This window comes from Osmerus mordax, chromosome 5, assembly GCF_038355195.1.
Source record: "Osmerus mordax isolate fOsmMor3 chromosome 5, fOsmMor3.pri, whole genome shotgun sequence".
In the NCBI taxonomy this organism is placed as follows: domain Eukaryota; kingdom Metazoa; phylum Chordata; class Actinopteri; order Osmeriformes; family Osmeridae; genus Osmerus; species Osmerus mordax.
The window spans coordinates 17,496,537-17,517,334 of NC_090054.1; the positions used below are offsets into that span (position 1 = coordinate 17,496,537).

The window sequence follows — 20,798 nt, forward strand, 5'->3', positions numbered from 1 at the left end:
GTCTAACAATCATTTCTCATCTAGAAAATATAACAACATATATCTTCACACCTCAATCTAACAGAGCAGAACAGCTGTCATGGATGCCCCGCCCCAGGCATGGGCCCTGGGTGACCCCAACACCTCCGGTTCCTCCGATCAAAGACTCGCTCTCTGTTACAATCTGCTGGCGCTGACAAATCCACTTCATTATCATAACAATTTTAACTGCGAGGGTGGAAGCAAAGTGAAGTGGGAACAATCCTATTGTTTCTCTCTTCTTTTTTGGGCTGCTCAGAGAGAGATTGAAAGCATTGTTATAACCCACACCAGGAGTACAAGTCTAGTTGGCCGGTCAGACTTTTGAGTACGGCCACGCTCAAAGTACCATTTCCATACCTCTGTCTGCTAAACACAGCCTGGACTTCGGGATTTTTCCAGTTATATTACAGGTAAGCATATCAGAATCTTTTTTTATTGATGTTGAAGACAGTTTCCTTCATGCCAAATTCTGAGTCACAGTCACTGGTGTAAATGTTACAATGTGTAGAGCAAACTGTTTCAACCTATGCATTCAGTGACGTCTTTGAGGATATTAGTTTTGCATGTGGAAACGGTTATAAAGGATGTATATATGTAACCTTTTTGCTGACTCAAAATATTGGGAGACATTGTTATTCTGTAAGAACTCTTCCTCTCAAAACATTAAGGCTGAACATTATTTAGCACACTGTGTTCTGTTTATGGTCAAAAATACAATGATCTATACTATAATTCCATTATAAATAATGAACTACTTAGTCACAATATACTCAAGAAGTTCAGTTCTCCTTTTAATTTCAGTTCAGTTGTAAAATAGGTGTATTATCGAAGGTAACAGTTAGGTAAGCAAAAAGTATAAAAAATGCCATTCTTTCAATCGTTCATAAACGTATTGTGCACTGACAGGACACAGACATGATCTCAATTCTAATGGTCAGCTGATTTTTTTGGCAGACTTTAGATTGTACAAAGGACATAGATATAAAACAGTTCCATATGGTTATAAATTACTAAGAAAAAGAACTACTTCAGATAAACAGAACCACAACAAAGCTTACTTATACCATGCCTGTCGCCCAGACAGAGACAAAGATCCATATTAACAAAAAACCCACATGACACATGATTAATCGGCGTGGTGGGGTCTACAGACCCCTGGGTACCTCTGGGTGACACTGGGCGTACACTGAACAAAACCGCCCCTCCCTCTGCGACCGGGCTGGTGTGGCGGTGCGTGGGCGAAGGGTGCAAGAAGGGCATCCATCCCTACGGAGCCCCACTGGGATGCCTCACCAACTGACGCTCGACCTGGACTAACCCCCATCTGCCCTGGGGGAGGTGGCACTCACTGGTCTACACAATACATCAACATTTTTGTAAGTGTGGGCGTTGAAAGGAGGGACTTTGAAAAGAAAGAGAGGGATTTCTGATTTCTGATTTCTGATTTCTCCTGCTAAAAGAGAGGGAAGTTGAAAGAATACAGTTGGAGATATGAGAATTGTTCCTTAAAGAACCTGAGATAAGTTTTGTATCCAAACATAGTAGCAGATTTTAGGTTGCAGCATTACAGTGGTCTGTGGCATGGCTTTTAACCTATCAAACATCAATACACTGCCAAGATGCTCTCATCCTATATGCATATCAGAAGGAATGTTTGTCCCCAGTGACAAAATAGATAATGAATTGTCTGTTTCCGGTCTCATTAGCTGCTTAGCAGTTCATATGACTGTGTTTAAAGATGTTCACATCTGTCTCATCCCTATCTACTGATGTTGAGATCTGACAACTGCAGATAATGAGCCCAATCACTCTTTCACAAATGTACACACACACACACAAACTCTCTCTCTTTCTCTCTTTCTCTCTCTCTCTCATACACAAACACACTTTATATGCCTATTCACTTCTTCACTAACTCACCAATTCATTAACTTTTTCGTTCACTAGCTCACATGAAACTGGAGCTGTTCACTGATTGAACCAAAGTTAAACACCCGGGTCTACAACCAAAATCTGTTCATAAGAACACCTTGCAAAAGGAAGCAATAGTCCATAAAGAACACATGTCTAAAAGGCAAACATATTGAAAACCCAGGCTGGGCAAATATAAATCGGCCAAATCTGTTCAGTGCGGGGGCATTTTGGCATGAGCATTTTCCTGGATATGTTCCAAATACGTAGTGAGAGGACGTGTTCAATTCACCGGATAAATCCATTTTTGGTGAGGTGTGACCGGAATTCCGAATGATAAGCAAATCCTATAGGTCTGCGCTTGTCAATTTGTCGATATTGAACTTAAATAATTGCCATGACGCAAATGGAGAAAACAACAACTTTAAAAAGACTAAGTAAATTGTATGCTGTGCTTTTTCATCTATTTAATTTAAAGTACTGTACTGTGCTTGCATGCCGTTATAAGTCACAAGGTCCAATCCAAATGCAATAGCAGTTCCCTTTAATCACCAAGTCCTTGTATGGTCAATGACGTGTATGGAGAGACTCCCTTTATGTTCTTAAAACAGAGAATTGAATGTCGAAATTGAGATAGCACGACTCATGGGGAGGATGTTACCAAGCGTACAGTAGTATTTACATTTCATAACAATTTGATGACAAAAGGACTATCAATACGGACGCTCATCGGCTTCAAGATGACAACAAAAATCGTTGACAAAGTTTCTCCATCAATCGGTGTATTTTTTGACGATATTCCCAAGGGTATCTACCCAGTGAGAGAGGGTATATCCGAACAATTGCCAGAACCGGGATCTGGGTTCAAAGAGGAATGTGACAACCAGATTAATGGAAATGAAGGGGGTAAGAAAGACATAGCGAAGATTTAAACTATATAGCGCTTTAGCGCAACAGGCTGGGAGGGTATGGGAACCATTAATCAGTAAACGCATCATAAACTTTTCAAAACACACATAGCTCAGATTATTGGGTTAATATTGTAATTATTTCGTTTTGTATCTGATATAGCCTGTCATTTTATTAAGTTTAATGAACGGCGTTCACAAGTCGACTTGATCAACAGTAGGCCTATGCACAAATATTCAAATCATGCGTTGAATAGCCTACCTTATCCATAATTTGATCAATTTAGTATAGACCATTAACGCATTGTGTTTTTTTCTCACAGTTAACAGTTTGTTTGAAGAAGACACAGAAGAACTGTCTTACGACAACTTTACGCAGGCGGCGGCTTTACGCACTCAAGCTGTATCGTTTACTGGCAGTTTCTCCGTCGATTCAAGAAGTTCAGGGGTACACTGGAATCCGGGGGACGTCATTGACGTTGTCAGTGCGGATATTAGTACCACAGCTCCATCCACTGGGTCTGCGTCCCCGGCCTCGCCAACAGCAGCCAACATTTACGCCGACACCACTTTGAGAGGCACCATGGCGCACGTCCAGCCTGATATCAGTCACATGTACGCGCCTCCACCATCTTACTCCTGTAGCGGGGAGATGTACCAGGACCAATCAGCTTTCATGGCAACCTCCACCTGCACCATGGCTTATCAACCCCCATCCTATGCAGCGCCTAAGTCGACAGTTGACGGTGCGTTACTCTCCATTATGCCAGACTATGGTGGATTCTACCAACAGGGCTGTCAGCGGGACATCCAGGCTTTCCCTGAAAGGAAATCACTACCATACTCACTAGACACTCTCCGAGTTCCACCCCCCCTTACACCTCTCAACACAATCAGGAATTTTACCCTTGCTGGACCAGCAACGGAGGGCCCCATAGCTGCTTTTGCTCAAAATCTACCACTGAGACCAATACTGAGACCGAGGAAGTACCCCAACCGACCTAGCAAGACGCCCGTCCACGAGCGACCATACCCCTGTCCAGCAGACAGCTGCGACCGGAGGTTCTCCCGGTCGGATGAACTCAGCAGGCATCTTCGCATCCACACTGGACACAAACCGTTCCAGTGCCGAATCTGCATGCGCAGCTTCAGCCGGAGCGATCATCTCACTACTCACATCCGCACGCACACAGGGGAAAAACCCTTCACGTGCGATCACTGTGGAAGAAAGTTTGCCAGGAGTGATGAGAGAAGAAGGCACACTAAAATCCACTTGAGACAGAAAGACAAAAAGTCGTCATAAAATCGACGCGATATTGACAGTCAATGTCTCTTCAGAATCAATCAACGAAATAGAGGACTGTCAATGGAATGTGTTAACATCACGGATGTGAAAAAAACTATATTCATAGGCTAATTTGCACTGAAGTACATTCCTTAAGACATTCCTTCAGGTGAGGACTCTCTCAACCACCATGTCCTTGCTGGGGCAGCAACCCAACTATGGGAGCAACCCAGAGAGATATTGCTGATTTGGGATTTACTTAGTAACTAATTACTGAATACCAACTGCTAAAATGTTTTTTATTATTATTATATCTCAGTGCTCAGCATACCAGGCATTTGGTGATTTGTATTTGCTCAGGGTTCAAATCAAACTGTGGGCCATAGAGGGTTTAGGGATTCCCTCCCTGTCAGGATGCCCGGTTAGTCTTTTTGACAGATCTCCATAGAGCGAGGGTCCTAAAGCCTAAAAATGTAAGAGCCAGCTCCCTGCTTAGGGATCCTCGCAGGGCTCTCAGGAGCTACAAAGCTTGGGCCTTGATGTCTTGGTGTGGAGAGATGATTGTGACTGATTGTGGCTGATTCATTGCTGCTCTTGACTTTTGTAGCCTTACCAAGGACCACATTAATTTCACATTAATTGATTAGTGCTTTACAATATTATTATTGGATGCAAATATCCTGAGAAATATTATTCACATGACAGCCACTTCAATGTAAAATAATTTGGTAACATAAAACAACAATTAAATGATTCTGAATCCTTTGTTTATTTGACCATATGATGTTCTGAACTACAGATGTTATTTCCATACACGCTATGTAAATGCATTAAGCTTTAAATGGACTGGTCCGCTGAGCTTATGCCATAAAAACGTTTGGCTAAATGTTTTGTTTATTGTTAAAACACTGTCTTAAAACAGCCAACATTGAAATAGCAACACCTGTCTAGTTTACGGAAAAATAACAATTAAAGCATTGTGTAACTTTTAATATAAGATTTTTGAGACCGCGTATCACAATGAACTGTGCCAAATGCCTTCATGTTAGATAACATAAGATCCTAGAAACCCACCCTATTGCCTCAATGGCCATGGCCTGCATGATTTATCATTCATTAACTACAGATTACACATACTTTATAAGCAAACCAGACCACACTTCTGTACTGCTTCACTGCTTTCATTACACAGTGACTGATTCACAGTCCCTTCCACATCAAAATGGGTATTAGACAATTGTGAGCAAAGGCCCAACTAAGTGCTTTTTCATAGACACCTCCCACTCCGTTGCCCACACCAGGGTGACAGCCCACTATTACCATCATTGAGAGGACTCATTAGAACTTACAAAAACTATGTGACAGAGTCCTGAAAATCAACTGATCACAAATCTGTTAACTAGTCTAATCATCCTGGCCTTGCAACCTAATCTTCAGATGGAGACCTCAGGTCCTGGATAGGGTTCCCCTCCACACCAGAAGTCTGCAGGCTGGGATATCTCCATCAGCCACACTTCTTTCTGGTTTTGTGATTCTGTCTTTTTGGCCTCGGTGTCCACCACTGGGTCAAGAACTTTGTAGTAATGACAGTCCCTCTCATCGTCTGGGTCATATGGGGGTGCCAGGATGTCGAGGAAAGCAGTTGGTCCATCCACGGCGTCGATTTGGTGAAGGTTATCCCTGTCAGGACTCAACATACACGGTTCGCTTTCCTCAGTGTACTCTCCTGTCGACCTCAGCACGGAAAGCCTCAGTGCCCCTTTCTGGAACGGTGGGCTGAAAGGCGTGTCACTGCTGCTGGTCGCTGTTGGAGGTTTGTCCACCCTATCGAAGCAGGTGATCCTGACCTTGCCGTACATAACTTTCAACATGCCATGCATCCCCGGGTGGTCATGTAGCGGTATGGAAGCGCCGCTCTTTAGTAGAAACACTCCCATGCTAAAGGTGTCCGTTTCACATATGTGCATGTATGTGACCGGTGGGCTATGTGGTGGAGATATCAGGGAGCTGTCAACTTTTCTCGCAACGAGTTTCAGATCCTCAGCTCTAACTTCAGTCATGAGAGTCTTCAGTTTAGTTTGGTTTTCCAGGAAAGCTTTATTCGCCTCCCCCACAGCAAACGGATTTCTAAACGTAACAAGCGCCTGTCGGGCAATTTTCTTGACGAGGCAGGTCATGTTGTCTCTGGGCATCATAACGGATCGTGTAATTCCAGCAGTCCAATGCTACAAGCACGAAGGTTGGCAAACGTGACTCATACAATCACGCTGACTTCTGGGCTCGCGGTCAGCAAACGCTAGCTAACCAGCTAACCTTTCTGCACTTCCTCTTTAACCGATTGAAAATGTTTGGTCTTTAACCTATATCATATAAAATGGTACGATAACCACCATAAAGACTGAATATCAAGAAATCAGGTTAGATGTAACAACTATAGATCTCTCAACTTCAACACCCCATTTGAAGCTTTCTGTCACACACGTCCGCAAAGAAAACATAGCTGACGCACCACGTACCCCATAGCAACATGGGAAATGTGGTTTGATTATGATGTGCAAATAATGTATTTAAATCGAAAATTTTCAGATACTAATACTACTGTCAACATTTACGTTGTATATATTTGAAAGTAAAATTTAGCCACAGTATGACTGGATATTGACGTTTTATTCAAATAAATAACAACTTTGCATTGCAATCCTACTACATTAACCAAGATTCAGCATCTTACGCCCCCGCTCTCTAAGCGAAATCAGGTTGTTGACCTTTTGGTCACCTAATGTGGCGTCTGAGCTACACTGGCGCATTAACTATGAAATGATCTCAGAATAGCAATGAAACGTGTCAGAGTTGACAAAAAAAACGTATTTTTATTCCGATTTCCTCTTCTGATGAATGTATTCACAGACCAACCATCCAAGTAGCCTATTTCACATACATAATTTGAAATATGTTCAAATAGGTGGTCCCATGATGTGAGAGTAAAATCATAATGACAGTACACTGACAGACTGAGAAGACCCCCTGTTTTCTCCTTAGTTTCATTGTGGTGTTTATCCCATCCCATCCAAACTAAACAAACAAACAAACAAGATTAGTCACTGCAAGAGGTTGTTTATCCCAGGCCTTGTATTTCCATAAAACCCAGCCACCAGCATGTTTATCAGTTTCTTTGGAATTCCTAGAGAGCAGCAAGAGTACTATAATCAGTTGTTTGTGTATTAGAATAACACGTAGTTCCGTCCTCCATCGCAACCCTGCCCCCTCGTAGCACCCCCTGACCCCCTCCAATAAAGTAAACACCTAGATATTACAATGACACTGAACAGATTGAAGTCACTGTTCTAAATAAGATAAATCTGGGGCGGGAGATTCGTTTTTCAGCTGCTGCATCTTTCAGTTCATAGTTGCTGTCTGGGCTCTCTGCCCACTCCACAGGGCATAGACAGGAAACACGACTATCCATGTTAGTGGTTCCCCAAGGATCCCTAGTGCTGAGTACAGTTCATAGCAAAACAGAGCACAGCTGTAACATTAGCATGGTGATCGGTGAGATATTTTAATTTGTTCCATGGGCTTTTTGATCGTCTAACCCCAAGTGACAGGTTCCTATCGATGAACAGTTAGGATAAAAACTTTTGTAAATATACCAGCGTGCCAGAATATCATATTTGTCATGCCTAGCAATCCCTCAGTTTCGGAAACATGCTAAACACACTTTACACAACCTCCAACAAAAATAAAAGATCCAGCTCATAGAGAAAAATAAGGACTGTCTGACAGAAGGTCCCTGTTTTGGGACCAGATGCCCAGAGAGGATGAAGACCCTGTTACAAATGTGTGTCGTATCCCCTTAAGAAGTTAATTATCTCTGGCAAGGTCTTCCTCAAACATTCCTTCAAATGACTATTAACAAACACATTCATGTTGTTGTGCTGCAAAAAATCTTTCGTTATTGGTCTCAAACTAGGTTCTGGTCCAATTTCACTGACTTCCTCCACAGAGCATTTACATAAGCGTTCCACAACACTTGACACTTGTGCTGTTATCCCTGTAATTACCATAATGTGTCAACATACATCTTCCTGCTCTCACACAGTGTTCACTAAGGCCCATTGTATTTGCAGCCCAAGAGTGTTGACCAATATGTTGTGTCATCCTGCAGGGTATTATTAGAAAGCGAGAGGCAACAAGCCACTGCGTTGGTGCGACGTGTGTGTTCGTTTGTCAGAAGCAAAAGAAGACACGATTCTGTCTTCTCACGTCTATAAATAAGGAGAATAGCATCACTGGTGTTTGGTGAGTAACCGGCAACACATCCCCCTTTCCAAACACATGACACTCACAGGATTACTAAACACTGATGAATATGGACACTTCCTTTTCCATGTTGTTGACAAAAAATACCTTAAGAATACCCAATGGTTTTGACTCTCCTAACAGTTCAGTAAATCCTAGTTGAGTGTATCCTTCAGGACATAGGGAGGGAAAGGAGAATTGGGATGCAGGGTCATGAAAATGGGGTAGAGTTCTGGAAGGATCGTTCACATCTCATTCATTCAGACCCAAACTGCTATCATCAGTCCTCTACAACAGATCTCCAATCTCACACTGTAGCCTCTGAACCTCCTTCCTGGATGTACAATGGCAGTTTCTAGCTGTTTCACACACTGACAAACCTCTCATTCATACTTAGAACACTGAACTTGCTAACCTTTCCATGGGAACTGGGAGAAAGGGAAGGGGATTGTTCGTAGACATCTTGGGTTTGGTCTTGTCAATTGCAGTTCAAAGAAGCAAGACAAGAAAACCCCTCATAACAGTCTGAATTGATAGGGTATCAACAATTAACATTCAATCATATCTTTGACGTCAGTGGATGGTTATGAAAAATGACTCAATGTCTTGTTGCACAATATAATGCTGTGATGATAATGTTGGCATCACAATGATGGTGCAAAGTTGTGTCAAACACTTGGTAAAGCTTTGTACGTTTGGTAGAGCACTTTGTACATTATTATTTACGAGAGCATACACTTTGGTCAAGTCAAATTTATGGAAGTATAGATGACAGAAGACAAAGTGGCAGGTGAACAATTTCTGTAGAACTTGTTTGAACATACAGTACTACAGCCACCTGGTGGCCATTTATGAACATAGCAGGCTACATAGATACAGTACCACAACACCACAAGAAGCTCTCTTGTAAGAGAGCCCAAAAGTATTTTAAATAAATTATTTATTTCTGTACTCAACAAAGATGACAGATGGGATAAGTATGAACTTAAATCATCATGATTCCACACAGACCAACACGTTTGAACAAAAGTAGTTTAGTTGTTCACAGTATTGCATTTAGCACAGTGTTATACAGACTACAGTTTAAGTGAAGGCACAAAACTAGTGATTATTCTTGCAAATAAACCTATATATAGACATACAGGAATCAAGGACACGAAACTTGGCAGCAATAACATTAGTACATGAACTGTATCTCTAATAACATACAGCAATAAAGGTAGCCTTTGCTTGTAGTTCTTAATACTTCTCTGGTTAGTCCAAATACACTTCCTTTCAGATTGTCCAATTCACACTCCTGACTAGGACCATCAGGTCCAAAGTGCTCTTTGTCCATTAGTGCAACTTTCCGTTACCAACAAAATTCATCTGGTTCTCCTGCTACAAAAGTACACCTAATAGAATACATAACTTCATACATAATTTCACAATGCTACTTAAGGAGCATGCATTTTCAGTATACAATAGCTATGCACCAACATGCATCCTCCAATTAAAGTTATTTTTAAACTATCCATTGGAAACACGACTGTCACATGACGACTTGCACTCGAAAAGGAGCATAAATACAAAAGATAGATTCAGTGACACCATCTTTGGTGAGATTGTAACTTAAAAAAATTAAAAATAGAAAGTATGTTGTTGAAGGGTGAAAAGATCCCACTACCCAAAAATGATCAACTACAGTAGTTGCTACTATCGGTTACGTTATTCCCACAGAAATACACTTTCACCAAGAGACATACAAGTAAAATAGCTCTGTACAAAATATCAACAACCAGATACCAACAAAACAGTTACGACAAACACCAAAGATAATACATATGAACATTGATTCTCCTTTTGAATACATTCTTAACTTGTAAACACAGATGATACGTTGCAGTGAAATAAAGTTGCATTACTTCCAAGTCTCTACATTCATATTTTTATCATGAAAGGAATATCGTTCACTCTTCCATATTAGGGAACAAGGGAAATAGAGACCTGTTTTCATATGAGAGCCTGTCACGCCAGAATAAAAGAGCTTGTTTGTTTGGTAGCCACCTCTTTGACCAGCCAGATGAAGCATACTGTGTAAAATGCTTAACTTTAGATGACATACCTGGGAATCAAAGTCTGCATTTTTACCCAGTGGAAAAAAAACATGCCATCGAACCAAAACACTTTGCTCTAAATAACAGAGGCTATCACCACAGCGGAAGTGGGATCTACAATTCAGTGTAATAAGTTTACGAGTGCATTGAATATAGCTTATTTGACCCAGAAGAGACCACTATAGTGTTGATTATAATTCATACACTCCTCATCCTCAGACAGGCATGGGCGAGGTCAGGCAACTAGAACTGTACATTCCTCGGTTCTGAACCTTCAGCAAGTACACATTAATGCATTTAAAAAACTTGATTTATATTGTCAAGTAAAATGAAAGTTTATGAGGAAACCAAATGTACCGCGAATGTATTTGGCACCTCATGTTTATTTGGCCCAGGTCTGCGTGGGTTATGACCCGTTTTGGCCTGGGTGTCTAGGCCTCATAGCCTGCTGGTCTGCGGTGCGGCCTCCAGAACTGGTCTCTGCTGTTGCCAAGCCTGCAGTGGCCTGAAGACTGGGCCAGTCTTTCTCTTGAAGGTTGAGGAAAGGAGCGTCCCAGCTGGGTGGAGTTTATTCTGCTGTCCTGGGGACATGAAGATGACAGCTGACCTCCTCCTGGCCTGGAACCAGAACCAGAAGTGGGTTTCATACAGTTGATTTAGACCAGCAACAAAGCAATAGCCAAGAAGTAATCAAATAAACAATTATGTAACGAGAGAGTAAATCCTTTTACTTGGTGAATCATTACTAATGAATGAATGTGACACAAATCGGACTGGCAACACGGCCTCCTTATGAATAATTAACATACATCATGTCCTAACCTTTCTGCTTGATCACACTCAAACACAACGTAACAGAAAGAAGTTTCAATACAGACTTTCATGACTAGATATGCGGGTTGTCAGGGAAACTAAAGAATGATTGAATTGTCAAGTCAACAACTTGCCTGCTTTTGCTGATTCTATGAGCTCTGTTTTCACCTGTCTGGTGCTCCTGGAAAGAGGAAAACCAATCAGAACATCTGTGTTTCCTGAGACTCAATCTAATATTCCTGAAATCACCCTGTATATCAATCCACTCTGCTAGACAGATATAAGATGTTGTGCTGTTACCATGTAGTGGTTGCTATGTGAGGTGCTGGTGGAGCTCTGGTAGTACTCCAGTAGTCTCTCAGCCAGAGCGATGCGCTGCAGCAGGTTCTCAATGAAGTGCTGGATCCGGACCTTTCCACACTGCTCCTGCTGTGCTGCAGCCTCCAGGAACCTCTGGATGGTGAGAACCTCTCTGCAGGAATAACACAACCACAACACATGGATGAACAGACATTTGATTAAAACCCTCTATATTAGTACTAACTTTACCACAAATTCTATTGATAAAACATTAATTAGGGTGGTTTTCCTGACTGCTTTAAACACTGAAGTATGTTGATTCAGGGGCTGTTAAGTTTTACATTAGTCTTTGTCTGGTCTATCCAACTAGCCATTGTAATATCCAGCACATGCATGATTTCCCATCAATCCCACTCACTGCTCCCTCTTCTCCAGCTCGTCCTCGGACGCGTTGAGCTGTTCTCTGAGGGTGGCTATCACCATGACAGCCACATCCACCTGTCTGCTCAGCGCCTGTTCCCGTGCCAACACTTCCTGCCTCTCCTGGGCCAGGTGCTGGGAGTGGGCGCGCTCACACAGCAGCTCTGTGTCCGTCTGGGCTAGCTCGGTGCTAACCCGGGTCAGCCTCCTCTGCATGGAGCTATCTGCAGCCCGCAACACACTGACCAGCCTCCGGCGCACCGACACCTCCCCACCACAGAAGCTCTGCCCTGGGGTCATGCCCTGTGGCTGGCAGATTGGGTCTGTAGCAAGGGGAGGTGTGGGGAAGTGGACATAGTGATCTGGACTAGTGGATCTTGACTTGATGAATGGAAGTTCCGAGGTCCTGCTTGTGTGCTCCTCTTGATCCTCATCCTCAGCTTGGGCTTCTTCATCCGCCTGCGTGCCAACACTCTGCGTGCGGCGCCTCTCAGAACCTGTGACACTAGCGTCTCTGGTGTCACTCAGGGAGCGCACATGCAAGGCCTTGTGGGAGAGAGGATGACCCCTGCGTGCGGGGAGGGGGAGACTCAGTTCTTGAGGGGAATGGTAAGAGTGGCTGTACTCCAGATGAGCTCGGAGGGAGGCCAGGCTTCGAAACCTCTCCTGCTCTCCACACCGTGGGCACCTGAACGGGAGCACTGGGGTCACCGAGGCTCCCCCACAGGCCTGCCTGTTGTCCGGGAAGAAGGAGGACAATGTCCCTCTGGAACATAGGTTTTGCTGCATCTCTCACCTGAAACACAGACACTCTTTACATCTCTCACATGAAACACAGACATTATTTACTGACAACAAAGCAGGCTGCAAGAACCCAGGTAGCCTCATTGATACTAAAAAAGTTAGCTGTAGACCTCTTCAATAAAATAAACCATGATTGTGTACATTGTGCCTTAAATATTGAAGTACAGAGTAGAGTAGAATAGTCCTCAATTAATAGACTAATACTTTATTGATCCCGGGGGGAAATTACACTGTAAGAGATGCATGACTCGCTAGCCAACCCTGGCTTAAACATATTATAGTAACATATTTTCAGAGGCTACCTACCAAGCTTGTCCATATCTTCACGAATAGCCAGTTAGCTATCAGGTTAGCCCTACAAAGCTAGCGTCGCAGTATCCAATCAAACTGGTGGCGGTGCCTCCCCCCTATTCTAATTAAAATTCCATGGCCTCCCTAGCTGGCAAGAGCTGTGCGACATGCAGTTGTCAAACTTGCTAGCTAGCTACCAGTGCTTTCTTTATTGTCTACACACAACGAGTTCTCTACTGACCTTTTCGCTAGAAAGCTTCTGTTGAGCAGACGGCGAGGGTGTGGGGTTCTGGATAATCTGTCAGACAGGTGGATGGTGGTGGTGGATAAGAATAGTCGAACTGGTCAACGACTGGTCTCGAGAAAGTGAGATAGCTGCACCGTAGATTACAAGTAAGCCTTGATAATTGTTATGTTGCCAAAATGTAACACATCGAAAGAAATAACACTCATGGTATGGTAGGTATAATACTTCAAACAACGAAACGATTAAAGGTACAGGAGTTGGATGTCACTGATTAACTGTTCGAGAGATGGCGCAAACAAATCAAGCGCACCCAATATTCTCAGACGTAGTCATTGCAGCCAATCAAATGTATTGCTTTAACATGTCACACATTGTAACATCGGTTTAGTTTCTCCGGTTCCCAGTAGGGGCGGATGTATCATTTTCGAAGTATTTCATTGGTTCAAATGAGAAACCGGTTTACCCAGTATAACAAACCACGCATTCCTTGTCCACGTCCTTACAGCGTATTGCCTACGACTGAAGCTTTCCAGTGGAAGTTTGGTGTGATGTTTTGCTGTTTCTTCTTGGAATGGATTTAGAGGAGGCATATGGAGTTGTAGGCGAATTCGGATCGTATCAGAAGCAGACGGTGGCAGTTCTTGTATTGCTACAGGTTTGTGGTTAATTAAACAATATTACATTTTTACTAAGGGCATCAGATAGCGATTCGAGCTGGCAAAGCTAGCTATCGAGTATAGCTGATTTGAATGTGGTCTACCAAGCCGGAGGATTCATGCAGCTTGTGCATAGATAAGATGTAATGTTGAAAGATTAGGCAAATATGTCATCAATGTGTCACCCTGTGCCTGTAACTTGTTGCTTTGAGTGGTCTACAAAGACTGGTTAACATGTAGGGTTAAACAGTAACGTAAATAAAATGACACGCTTGAGTTCTTTGCCACCTGATGTAGCCTATGTTAACTTATTCTTATTAGGCTCAGCATTCTACCTCACCAGATGTGTGTATTTCCAGGTTTACATGGCATGCCAGTCCATGCTAATAGTTTTAATCGGAGCTGTGCCAGAGTACCACTTTGAAGAAGGAGCCGTCAGTCAGCCGGAGGTCATCCAGTCCGTCAAGTTTACAGAGGACGTCGACTCGATTGTCACTGAAGTGAGGGACTATACTTAGTAAATGCGTTGCTCCTCCCTAACCTTGTATGGATTGGTGTAGATAAGTGAATATTTTCACCTATCTAGACAAATTCTTTGAGGGGAGGACGTTTTTAGAGTATTCAAAAATGGTTCTGCAGACCACACACTACAGTCTACATTGACCCTACACAGACCCACATCATCACAATCTTTCCACAATCTGGTCTTTGCAGTGGTTCCTCATCAAGCAGCAGGCCTACAAGGTGAGCCTGGCGGGTTCATTGTTCTTTGCTGGGGTTCTGATTGGAAATGTCCTGTTCGGGCCCATCTCAGATCGGATCGGGAGGAAACCTGTTTTTCTAACGGGTGAGTCCTAGAGCTTTTTATCCTCTGCACTAAACCAATGCTGCTGTTATGTGATCCACTTGTGGGTCCTGTACTCATCTTTGTTCTTCTTTGTCTTAGGTCTGTTTTTCGAAGTGCTCTTTGGCTTTGGCTCAGCTTTTGCTCCCAGCTATGAGATGTTCGCCTTGTCCCGTCTGCTGGTGGGCCTGATGAACGGGGGCATGGCGCTGGTCTGCTTTGTCCTCACCCAGGAGTATGTGGGCAAGTCGTACTGGGCTATGACAGGTAGCTATATGATAGAAAGATTCACATGCAGATGTATGCTCCAAAAAGTACAATCATAATTTGTATGCTCACAATTGAACAGATTGGTGAGATGGTGTGCCAGCATGTTTGATAATTGGAGGAAAAGTGTATCAAACCTCTTTGGTCTTGATTCTGGTATGATTGACAGTTATGATGCATAAGGTTATGAATGTTCGTTAATGAAACTGTCTACCAGCATACTGTCTACCAGCATACTGTAGTAATACTGGCAAGTGTTGTTTCCAGTTTTCTTTGGTTGTTGTTTAATGTTTACCAGTGGATTTTTTGTGTTCTAGGGACCCTGAGTAACATGACATTTGCGGTGGGTATCGCCCTGTTTGGATTACTGGGCTACTATGTCAGACCATGGCGTACCTTAGCAACAGTGGCCAATGCTCCTGGAGTCTTGTTCTTCCTCCTGTGTGTGTAAGTCACTGTAGGGACCCTCAGGAATCTAATTATCAATTATATATTTTTCTGAATCTATATTTCTGATTCATGTGGATGTGGCCTGCTTACCCCACAGCCTGATTACTGCTTATCATGGGGCACATTTAGCCGATATATACCCTGTTGCTTTGCAAACAGGATGATTCATTCCCTTCTTTGGGTATGTTTATTTTTGTATTGTGGTGTCCCCGGTCATGACAGGAACCTTCCTGAGTCTCCTCGCTGGCTGTACTCGCAAGGTAAAACTGAGCGGGCGGAGGAGGTTCTGCGTTTCATAGCAATTAGGAATGGAAGCACCGCCAAGGTTTACCTTCGCCGCTGCCCTGGCGCTGCCAAAATGGATAGCAACAACAATTCAGCCCCCAGCGTATTGAACCTAGTCACCCATCCAATCCTTTGCAGGAGGACTTTGGTACTCATGTATGTCTGGTAAGTACCACTTACCACAAAATAATTCTGGTTCCATATTTCTTCTTTTATTGGTTGTTTAACAGTCCTTCTGTCTTACGTTTCAGGTATGCGTGTAGTCTGGTGTACTACGGGCTGACCCTAAACGCCAGTGGTGGCTCAGGTAATCGCTACTTCACTGTGGCCATGTATGGGCTGGTGGAGCTGCCTGCATATCCTATGTGTATGTACTTCATCAACAAGCCATGGTAAGGGTCTAACGTCTGGAACATCATACATGACCTGTGTGTTCCCAACATGGTACACCAGAGCTTGGTACATTGTCATCACAGCTGAACCATCTCATTTTTGTGTGTTTTTAGGGCAGGACGACGGAAAACCATGGCCGCCGCCTTAGTTCTGGCTGGCGTTGCTTGTCTGTGTACCACATTTATACCAGAGGATACAGGTAAGCACGCATCTGATATCTATCTATAGGTCCAAGCCCTCTGCGTTCAAGTATTCCACTATGTTGTATCAACATTTTTCTTTTATCTGTAGGATTGCTGCTCAATCCTACCTCTCTAGCCTTGCTGGGGAAACTGATGGTCAGTGCAGCCTTCAACATTGTGTATGTGTTTACCTCTGAGCTGTACCCCACGGTTATCAGGTGAGTGTGTCTTCGAAGCATGTTTGTGCAGGCGCGTTGAGGGTGTGTATTTTGGAGACGAGGGTGTTTGTCTGTGTATCTCAAATCTTTTTGATTCCCAGGAACGCTGGTCTGGGAGTGTGCTCCATGTCCTGCAGAGTGGGAGGGATCCTGGCACCTTTTGTTCCTTCTATGGTATGTGTGTGTTTGTGTATGTGTGTGTGTGTATGTTTGTTTTTACAGATTGTTGATATTTATTGTGTGTGTGTGTGTTTTAGAGAGCGGTCCACAGCTCCATGCCCTTCATTGTGTTCTGTCTGAGTGGGATCTCTGCTGGCGGTCTGAGTCTGCTGCTGCCAGAAACCCTCAACAAGCCTGGAGCTGAGACCCTTGATGAGCTGAGCAGCCCCGTCTACCAACGCATCCTAGAGATGCAGGTAAATACCCCCCCCTCCGTCTGGAAGGCAACCGTACCCATCGCCGGCCCTGACTCACCTCTGGGTTTCCCTCTGTTCTGCAGGGACGCTTGTTTGAGGAGTCCGACAAGAAGGTGGACAAGTGAACCAATCGGGTTGAGTCTGTGGCAAAATCATTCAATAGCACAGCAGATCTGATGACCAAGTAGGACAGTAAACCAAAAGCCTTCTCTCTGTGGTACGAGCCAAAGACTTCAGGACCAATACACCACGGTAACCAAGGGGACCAATACACCAGGGTAACCAAGGGGACCAATACACCAGGGTAACCAAGGGGACCAATACACCAGGGTAACCAAGGGGACCAATACACCACAGTGACCAAGGGAACCAATACATCATGCCAACCAAGGGGACCAATACACCATGCCAACCAAGGGGACCAATACACCATGCCAACCAAGGGGACCAATACACCACGGTAACCAAGGGAACCAATACACCATGCCAACCTAGTAGTTGGTAGCACAATTAGGACCTAGCTATACCGTATGATAGCTGGTAAGCCTACTTGCAGGGAAACGTGTTTACAGTATATTGTGGTTTTGTATGTGGACTGAATATTTGTGTGTGTTGTTGTACAGCGATTTACATGTGAAGTGCCTTCTGTAAAAAGTTATTTATCACATAATTTCATGTTGTTTAACAAATGTGCCAATTTTGAGATGTAAAATGTCAAATTTCCATTTAGTTGACCTTAAAGTATCACACGTGCAATCAAAAGTTTATCATTCTTGGGATTATCAACATTCTTTGTGTATATACACATATAACGTACTGTATTATATAACTTATATATTCTACCTTCTCGTAAATAGTACTTTTAGTCACCAAAATGCAGGAATTTAAAGTACTGACAGAAAAGGATGGATCTATTATCATTTTACACCCCTAATCCAGCTAAAGACACATGCTGTCTTTATGCTCTGGATAGGATCTTCATTGCTCTTGGGTTTAGATTTGCAGGTGTAGAAGATTGATATTTGGTTGTCGAGTGGTATATGTTGACACCAGAGGGCGCTGTGGTAGTACTCACTGCCTGGTCTCTGAAGACCTGAACTGAACTTTTGTGGTACTGAACCAACCCTGTGCTTGGCCTTTTCCCCCGTGAGGTGATTGTGTCAGCATTGACGCAGACAAAGAGGCCCAGCTCAACCTTGACTCCCAGGAGCTGTCTTATCAAAGACACTGGAGGAACCACATTGAGTTTTTTCCCCTCATCACTTATAATTATGCCTCATGGCACAATTGGCTCATGCACCCAGTTCAACGAGTAGGCTGAGGCGGGTTGAAGAGTTGAACTGTAATCATTGTTTTGGTTTATGTTCCTTCACTGTGAGAGCCTGTCTGGGCAGAAAATCCCCAAGGAAGAGGTAAATAAACAAATTATCAACTGAACCTGTGTTCTTCAAATAAGACCCATAAAAACACGTTTGATGAAAGTGTTTTGTGAGGTGAGGATTTATATAAGATCAATAACTTTTTGAGCTTTTGAGGAAACCCAGCAAAACGATTAAAAGCAATTAAATCAGTATGATGTTTATGCATTTAATTATCTTTATGAACTTGTACCTATTGACCTCTTTATGTGGGGTCAAAGCAGTTCACTGCAGTATCGTCTCCGTGTTGATCTGTAGGTAGGCAGACAGTAGACTAGTTAGGCAAGCTCCTGATGCAGCAGATATCATCTATAGATGAATGAACTCTGGCACTACAGTAGGTTTGGCCCAAACAACATGTCACAATGCACCAGGGCTGGGCTCAGTCATTATTTTTGAGAGGCATGTCTGATGGTTGAAGGCAAAGATTGCATAAATACAGGCCTAAAGGGAAGCTTTTCAACATGGGGAAATCTAGAATACTACTACACACACAGAGGCAGTTGTCAGCTGGGAGTGTGTTGGAGGATTTGTGGTGTGTGAACAAACCGAGAAGACAGTCCATAAATCCTCCAGTCTGACAGGACACACGGCAGGGTCACTGATCTTCACAGTCCAGCGTCCTGCTCCAACTCACTATCACCTAGGGGGACAGATAAGCGGTGTGTGTGTGTGTGTTTACAACAAGCTTTACTCAAGAAGCTTCCTCGGCGCTCCATCCTAAGATGACTAGGAGAGAAAGTCATACACACACACCACAACTTTTCCACGTCCCCCCCCCCCCCCCACACTTTCCCCCTCAGCAGAGCCGAGTCTGGACTGCCCTTCCCTGGGCTGGGCCCAGCTTGAACTGCTGCATGTTGGCAGACCTGTCATCTCCTGCTTTCGCACTCATCGTGGCTGCTGGTTGCAATAATATGGTATGTGTATTCTACGTTTGTGCGGGTGTGTGGGTGTGTGGAGGGAGCATCCGTTTGCAGTGCCGTTTTGCTCAACCTGGAATGGAGGCCCTTCGTTTCCTGAGAGGCAGAAAGCAGGAAAGGAGGTGAGGAGGTAAGAAGAGAAGCGGTAAGAATGAGAGATAGAGGAATGTTGAGGATGTAGAAAGAGGTAATAAAGGGGTGCAATTAAAAAGATAAAGGCAGAGGGATAGAAGGATGAATGGATTAGGAGGGAAAGGGCGTTTCACTGTTTCATCAGATAGGGCTCTCTCAGACCAGTGCAATGCCGGCTGTAACCCAACCTGTTTAACTACAAGCCGATAGGGCCTCTGAGGAGCTCATACCCCATAATACTCTTTCCCTGACACACAGAGATCGAAGTGGGAATATTGACTTTCCTCTGAACTGTTCCCTTGTCCTTTCAGAGCCACAAAGAAGACATGCCATTTTCTAAGGGTGACGGAGAGAGAGGGGCAATAATGAAATGAGCACATGGCTATGATGGACGACTTGCTACCCCTGCGCTAGGAAAAACTGATCTGGAATGATGGATGTGTGGTTAGAGTACGGAGAAGCCTGCAGAGGCCTTCAGAAGTCCTAATGGAGCCTGGAGCTGTCATCCAACCTGAGATGAGGTGCTGGAAAGCAAGTGGAGAAGCAGTCATGCTTCTCAGTGAAGTGGATGATTCCAGGCTTCAACATCAAATGCTTTTAGTGTCACCCAGGCAATGACACTGTGTGTATAACATTTGCTCTGACCCCAGGAGATAAGGAGACTGAAATGACTCCTACTCTATAAACATTTATATTGCAGATGAGACATTATATTTATCACCCTAATTATCAGCTGACAAAAACAGTACAAAGGCTGGAGAGAGTGTGTGCATGTTTGTGTTATGAGCATATGTTTATGTTATGTACAGTACACAAATGTGTGTGCATGTGTGTTGAACTGTATGATGATTGAACCCATGAAACGTGTCAGTATAGCTCTCTGGCCTCTGGTTGACCCTTGCTCCCTCTCTTCTTCTCTCCCTGTCTCCCTCTCTTTCTCCTCCCCTCCGTGGCTCTCTCCCTTCCTGGCTTGGTCTGGACAAGGCTGACATTCCCACCCTAGAAAGCAGCCGACTGAGGGAATTGTTTTAAATACTGCTCTCACTGTTATATCAGACTGCTCTCTCGTCTCACTCTCCCAGCCATCTGCCTGCTAGCTGCTCTGACTGCCTTCACGCCAGGTTGCCAGGGAAAGCAAGTGAACCCTGAGATTGAAGACTTCTCCAGACACACTCATCCACATACCACAGCGGATGAGAATAACTGTGTCTGTCGGTGT

At 43.7% G+C, this 20,798-nt stretch overlaps 4 protein-coding genes across 7 annotated transcripts; 2 read left to right on the forward strand and 2 right to left on the reverse strand.

Moving 5' to 3' along the window:
- The first annotated feature begins 2,630 nt into the window (after window positions 1-2,630).
- On the forward strand, window positions 2,631-4,835 carry LOC136943609 (early growth response protein 2b-like). Its single transcript, XM_067236990.1, has 2 exons — window positions 2,631-2,838; window positions 3,164-4,835. The coding sequence occupies exons 1-2, from the start codon at window positions 2,631-2,633 to the stop codon at window positions 4,141-4,143; spliced, it is 1,188 nt and encodes a 395-aa protein (XP_067093091.1). The 3' UTR covers window positions 4,144-4,835.
- A 40-nt stretch (window positions 4,836-4,875) lies between these two features.
- Window positions 4,876-6,600, reverse strand: adob (2-aminoethanethiol (cysteamine) dioxygenase b). The gene has a single exon (XM_067236991.1). The coding sequence runs from the start codon at window positions 6,318-6,320 to the stop codon at window positions 5,559-5,561; it is 762 nt and encodes a 253-aa protein (XP_067093092.1). The 5' UTR covers window positions 6,321-6,600; the 3' UTR covers window positions 4,876-5,558.
- A 3,585-nt stretch (window positions 6,601-10,185) lies between these two features.
- znf365 (zinc finger protein 365) lies at window positions 10,186-12,885 on the reverse strand. The gene is made up of 4 exons (XM_067236786.1): window positions 12,052-12,885; window positions 11,634-11,805; window positions 11,468-11,514; window positions 10,186-11,138 (listed from the first exon to the last, which is right to left on the reverse strand). Exons 1-4 carry the CDS (start codon window positions 12,840-12,842, stop codon window positions 10,952-10,954), a joined length of 1,197 nt encoding a protein of 398 aa, XP_067092887.1. The 5' UTR covers window positions 12,843-12,885; the 3' UTR covers window positions 10,186-10,951.
- Window positions 12,886-13,921: 1,036 nt separating this feature from the next.
- Window positions 13,922-18,640, forward strand: slc22a15 (solute carrier family 22 member 15). 4 transcript variants are annotated; one of them, XR_010876671.1, is made up of 13 exons: window positions 13,922-14,050; window positions 14,411-14,551; window positions 14,766-14,898; window positions 14,998-15,162; window positions 15,480-15,609; window positions 15,835-16,062; window positions 16,149-16,289; window positions 16,404-16,489; window positions 16,582-16,690; window positions 16,792-16,864; window positions 16,948-17,106; window positions 17,190-17,436; window positions 17,472-18,640. XR_010876671.1 is itself a non-coding variant. In XM_067236508.1 (12 exons), the coding sequence occupies exons 1-12, from the start codon at window positions 13,967-13,969 to the stop codon at window positions 17,229-17,231; spliced, it is 1,491 nt and encodes a 496-aa protein (XP_067092609.1). In that variant the 5' UTR covers window positions 13,922-13,966; the 3' UTR covers window positions 17,232-18,640. The 4 variants fall into 4 exon arrangements, 1 of the variants encoding a protein (XP_067092609.1); XR_010876670.1 differs by having other exon boundaries at window positions 17,498-18,640; XR_010876672.1 differs by having other exon boundaries at window positions 17,190-17,410; window positions 17,498-18,640.
- Window positions 18,641-20,798: the final 2,158 nt, after the last annotated feature.

Coding starts and splice junctions, on each gene's coding strand:
- adob (XM_067236991.1), bottom strand. CDS start 6,320: ATGATGCCCAGAGACAACATGACCTGCCTCGTCAAGAAAATTGCCCGA.
- LOC136943609 (XM_067236990.1), top strand. CDS start 2,631: ATGACAAAAGGACTATCAATACGGACGCTCATCGGCTTCAAGATGACA. Junction 2,839..3,163: donor GATTAATGGAAATGAAGGGG/GTAAGAAAGACA, acceptor TTTTTCTCACAG/TTAACAGTTTGTTTGAAGAA.
- slc22a15 (XM_067236508.1), top strand. CDS start 13,967: ATGGATTTAGAGGAGGCATATGGAGTTGTAGGCGAATTCGGATCGTAT. Junction 15,610..15,834: donor TTGTTCTTCCTCCTGTGTGT/GTAAGTCACTGT, acceptor CGGTCATGACAG/GAACCTTCCTGAGTCTCCTC. Junction 16,063..16,148: donor TTGGTACTCATGTATGTCTG/GTAAGTACCACT, acceptor CTTACGTTTCAG/GTATGCGTGTAGTCTGGTGT.
- znf365 (XM_067236786.1), bottom strand. CDS start 12,842: ATGCAGCAAAACCTATGTTCCAGAGGGACATTGTCCTCCTTCTTCCCG. Junction 11,515..11,633: donor CACATAGCAACCACTACATG/GTAACAGCACAA, acceptor TCCTCTTTCCAG/GAGCACCAGACAGGTGAAAA. Junction 11,139..11,467: donor CATAGAATCAGCAAAAGCAG/GCAAGTTGTTGA, acceptor TTCTGGTTCCAG/GCCAGGAGGAGGTCAGCTGT.